Source organism: Triticum aestivum, chromosome 2D (assembly GCF_018294505.1).
Source record: "Triticum aestivum cultivar Chinese Spring chromosome 2D, IWGSC CS RefSeq v2.1, whole genome shotgun sequence".
In the NCBI taxonomy this organism is placed as follows: Eukaryota; Viridiplantae; Streptophyta; class Magnoliopsida; order Poales; family Poaceae; genus Triticum; species Triticum aestivum.
Window position 1 is genome coordinate 333,675,482 of NC_057799.1, and position 4,715 is coordinate 333,680,196.

A 4,715-nucleotide genomic window follows, 5' to 3' on the forward strand; every position below is an offset into this window, starting at 1 on the left:
GTTGTGAAGGAGTACTCTTTAGTTAGTTGCTCTCGTTTTAATTATTAGTTGGATGAAATTCAAGACATCAGTAGGGTTGGTCTATGCATTTCCATTGGAGACCAGAAATGCCAGGACGAGGTTAAAAAAAATGCGAGAACGCGCAAAAAAAGTCAGAGCTCATGATTCTTTCGTCCTCGAATTGAATCCACGAACCAACGGCATTTCCATTCAGGCATTAAAGTCCAGCATTGACTTTTCGTCACTCCCCGTCCCACACGATATGCCAAATCAGACGTGAATGAAGAAACAACAAAGCAAAGTCTCTGACAGGTGGGTCACGAGACCAGCACAGCACCTCACATCATTGGCACCATTCACATAACTGTTTCGCGTAGTATTTCAGTTTTTGGGGCGAAAGCGTCACGAGATTATCGTGTCATACAAAGTCTCCTCTTGCAAGCTGTGTAGTACAGTACAGTGGTAGGATGTAACAGTATCACTGACAACTGGGTCAAATTGAGTTGTTTTCTAGCGTGGGCCCGGGTGTCCGTGAGCCGTGAGCCGTGAGGCGGAAGCGTCCGTATGCGTAGCGCCAGGCGGTCGCTCGTCTTGCAGTTGGAACCAACTGGTCCCGTGCCCCCGCCACGCGTAGCGCTGTTCCATAGTCAACTTCCCCTCTCCATCCCAGCCGTCCGTACCATCCAACGGCGGGAGATGCCCACCGGCAAGCACCCGGTAAGCCCGTGAAACACAGGATCCCAGCCGTCGATCGGGCCTCTGCTTTGACCCGAACTGGTCCACCATCTGACCACCACCCGCTGCTCCCGGTCACCGCCTCGCTTCTTTTATAATCCGACCTCCCTCGCGTCTCCCTCACTTCTTCTTCCTCCCCCATTTCCGTTGTCCGGCGAGCACCTATCTTATCTTGGGAGGCGGAGGCGGTCGCGATGATGACCATGGATCTGATTGGAGGATACGGGAGGGCGGACGAGCAGGTGGCCATCCAGGAGGCGGCAGCGGCGGGGCTGCGCGGGATGGAGCACCTCATCCTGCAGCTCTCCCGGACCGGCACCAGCGAGAACTCGCCGGTTGGGTCGTCGGAGGCGCCGGAGCAGCAGGTAGACTGCCGGGAGATCACTGATATGACCGTGTCCAAGTTCAAGAAGGTGATTTCTATCCTCAACCACCGCACTGGCCACGCCAGGTTCCGGCGCGGGCCTGTGGTGGCGCAGTCCCAGGGCCCCGCCGTGTCCGAGCCGGCGCCGGTGAGGGCATCTTCGTTGAGGTCCATGACCTTGGACTTCACCAAGGCGTCTTCCGGGTACGGAAACGACGCGGGCTTCAGCGTCTCGGCCGCGAGCTCATCCTTCATGTCGTCTGTCACCGGTGACGGGAGCGTGTCTAACGGACGCGGGGGCGGGTCCTCGCTGATGCTCCCGCCGCCACCTTCGGCCAGCTGCGGGAAGCCGCCGCTGGCGTCCTCCGCGGCATCCACCGGCGCCGGTGGCGGGCAGAAGCGCAAGTGCCACGACCACGCGCACTCCGAGAACGTCGCCGGCGGAAAGTACGGCGCCTCCGGTGGCCGCTGCCACTGCTCCAAGCGCAGGTTAGTAGTCTAGCAGATTCGATTCACCCAGGGATGGATTTCGTTGTTCCGTTCTTCGTCTGCCGGTGTTATCCATGTTGCTAAAGATTGAATGAATGGAACCGGCAGGAAGTCCCGGGTTCGGCGGATGACTCGCGTGCCGGCAATCAGCTCGAAGGCGGCGGAGATCCCCGCGGACGACTTCTCGTGGCGCAAGTACGGGCAGAAGCCGATCAAGGGCTCCCCCTACCCACGGTGAGGCAGCATCCCTTCTCTCCACCATGTAATTAGACCAGAGTAATCTTGGAGTTTGGGCAGTGAACTAACCACCAGTGAACTTGCTGGGTGATATGCGCGCAGAGGTTACTACAAGTGCAGCACGGTGCGCGGGTGCCCGGCGCGGAAGCACGTGGAGCGCGACCCCAGCGACCCCTCCATGCTCATCGTGACCTACGAGGGCGAGCACCGGCACACCCCTGCGGACCAGGAGCCCCTCGCCCCGCTCCCGGAGCTCTGAAATCTCTTTGCCATTACCGTCGTCCTCGCCATGTTAATTCAACTTAGCTTATCACCATGTTCCCTTCGTTACTGCTAGCTACCATATATTATTGCTAATAAGCAAGTAGAATTTCTTTTTCTTTTGGCCGCATCAGTTTAGTCGCAGTAAGCATGTTGTAAAAGAGCAAGTGTAGTTGGAAGCTTTGAGCTTTGAAGAAGAAAAAGTGCGTGGTAGAGAAGAGAAAGAGAAAGATGTGTTTCAGAGTTGGGTCTGATCCCGTGGCTCGGGTTCTGGGGGGTCAAAAGAGGGCGGTCGTTGAACGGGCAAGTGCTTTTGGTCCCGGGTGGGGCCGGCGCGACAGGGACGGGTGGGGGAAGCGGTCAAGGAACGCGGCAGGTGGTCCCTCTTGGTGCCGCTGGCGCCGTTGACTCGTGTTGCTCCAGCGGGGCAAATTTGACCTATAGACGAAATCAAATCACAGAATGAACTGTCCGTGAAACTATTTTACGCGGCTGACCTGTGGCGCTAGATCTATAGACGAAATCAAATCACAGAATGAACTGTCCGTGAAACTATTTCACGCGGCTGACCCGTGGCGCTAGACCTATAGACGAAATCAAATCACAGAATGAACTGTCCGTAAAACTATTTCACGCGGCTGACCCATGGCGCCTAGCTCTTAGGCGGTGCACTAGTGCAATGCCTGGGAGCTAGGCGCTGCACTACTGTACAGTGTGGCGCCTAGCTCTCAGGCGCTGCACACTGACTTAATAATTTTTTGATCACACGAGTGCGACGCTGGCTGTGTAGCGCCTATCTGTGAGGCGTTGCACAGTGTAGTGCGGCGCCTTCGTATCGGGCGTCAAGCAAAAAGTCAGCCCCGTGAAATAGTTTCACGGATAGTTCATTCTGTGATTTGATTTCGTCTATAGGTCAAATTTATCAAATTTGCCCTCCAACGTGCGGTGCTCTGCTCGATTATTGTTTGTTTGTTTGCTTACTTGCTTGGCTGGTTTGGCGTGCGGTGCGGCTGGCTACGTCCACACCCGCCAGTGTGGACGTCCGGTCGATAGCGTCTTGGTTGGTTCGCCAACGGTGTCGTTGAAAATCGGGCGTTGAGCTTTAAAGCTCTGTTGCGCGGTGCTGATAGTGTTGAATTTCCTTCCTTTATTTAATTTAATAATGCTAGTGTCCGTCCGGTCTGCTGCTACCACTACTCCTGCGACCTCATCTAGAAACGCCGGAAATTTTACATACTACCTCATACCAAGCGTTTTGACACTAATGTAGTGTTAATTTATATTATGAAACGGAAGGAGTAGTTCATAACTAGTACTAGTACTCAATAGTTTTATTAATTATATAAATAATAATACCTTTCATACCGAGCGTTTTGACACTAGTGTAGTATTAATTTATATTATGAAACGGAAGGAGTAGTTCATAACTAGTAGTAGTACTCAATAGTTTTATTAATTATATAAATAATAACACTAGGTTCCTGCTAGTAATTGTTTGTGTGTGACGCTGTCGACTGTCGTTTCACATAAGCCGGCATCGAATTCTTCAACAACTTTGAAAGGAGACTTTGGATTACACGAGCAAAACAATAGATGAAATGCTGACGGCAGTCGCACTTTGTGTTTTTCTTTTAAACAAGAAGTAGGTGCCCTCTTTGACTCACTCGATTCCATCTTTCCTCCTCATCTCTCCATGTGACGTGGGGTCACGACCTCCATGACTCGTTCCAGTGGCCGTGGCATCTTGTGCCTCGTCCTGTCCTCTAGTATTTTTTCTGGTGGGGTTGGCTTGGCTTTTTGGAGTGCTGCGGTTAAGACTTGGTTCGATTTTGCTTGGATATGTTGCGGAAAAGGCATGGAAAGAGGCGGGGACTATCAACATGGGTGGAGAGTGAGCCAAAGTCAGGGCATCTTTTTCGGTTCATATGTTTCTATTGTGTGTTGGAGGAAGGTGCAGGTGGATTTGTTCGGTTTCGCGCGAATGTGTGCCGTGTTTCCACTCCCACCAACTTGCTGGATCTTCTACGGTGTCAACAGCACGCACACACACTTATATACACACAAAAATTGTCAAAGGCCACACACAGCTCAGGCTCGACAAAGGACAGAGACTGCAGAAGCGGCCCAACATCAGGGTCAGCGGGCCGGAGTGGGTGTGAACCAGTTCCCCACCACCTACTTAACGCTGGCTCACACACAAGCGCTAGGTATCCAGTGGATCACCGGACTCGGTGGCGGCTACTTGTTCTTTCCCTTTCTTCCTCTCCAATTCGTGTATCCCCAAATTGTACCCTGAATCGCCACTGAATTCGTATGAGAAGCAATGGATCGAGGGGACTGTTACTGGGCTGTTAACATCTGGTATTCAGAGCCATTGATGCACACCCTGGCGCATCTGATCGAGACGAGGCTGCAGAAATCGATCAAGGATCGACTCAGCGCCATGGATCCGTCCTTCAAAGACTACTTCGACAAGCTCACCAACTCTCTCGACGCGATCCACTCCGACATCCGCTTCCACACCGCCAAGCTGGACGATCTAGGCCAGTGGCGCCCCGATCTGGAGCGGCGTGTGGATCAGCTCTCAACGGCTGTCGCCGAACTCCAAGCGCGACCTGCAATCACCACG

General features: G+C 53.2%; 1 protein-coding gene across 1 annotated transcript; it reads left to right on the plus strand.

Annotated features, from left to right (window-relative positions):
• The first annotated feature begins 855 nt into the window (after positions 1-855).
• On the plus strand, positions 856-2,310 carry LOC123053021 (WRKY transcription factor WRKY51). The gene is made up of 3 exons (XM_044476398.1): positions 856-1,588; positions 1,697-1,822; positions 1,928-2,310. The coding sequence occupies exons 1-3, from the start codon at positions 930-932 to the stop codon at positions 2,082-2,084; spliced, it is 942 nt and encodes a 313-aa protein (XP_044332333.1). The 5' UTR covers positions 856-929; the 3' UTR covers positions 2,085-2,310.
• The last annotated feature ends 2,405 nt before the right edge of the window (positions 2,311-4,715 follow it).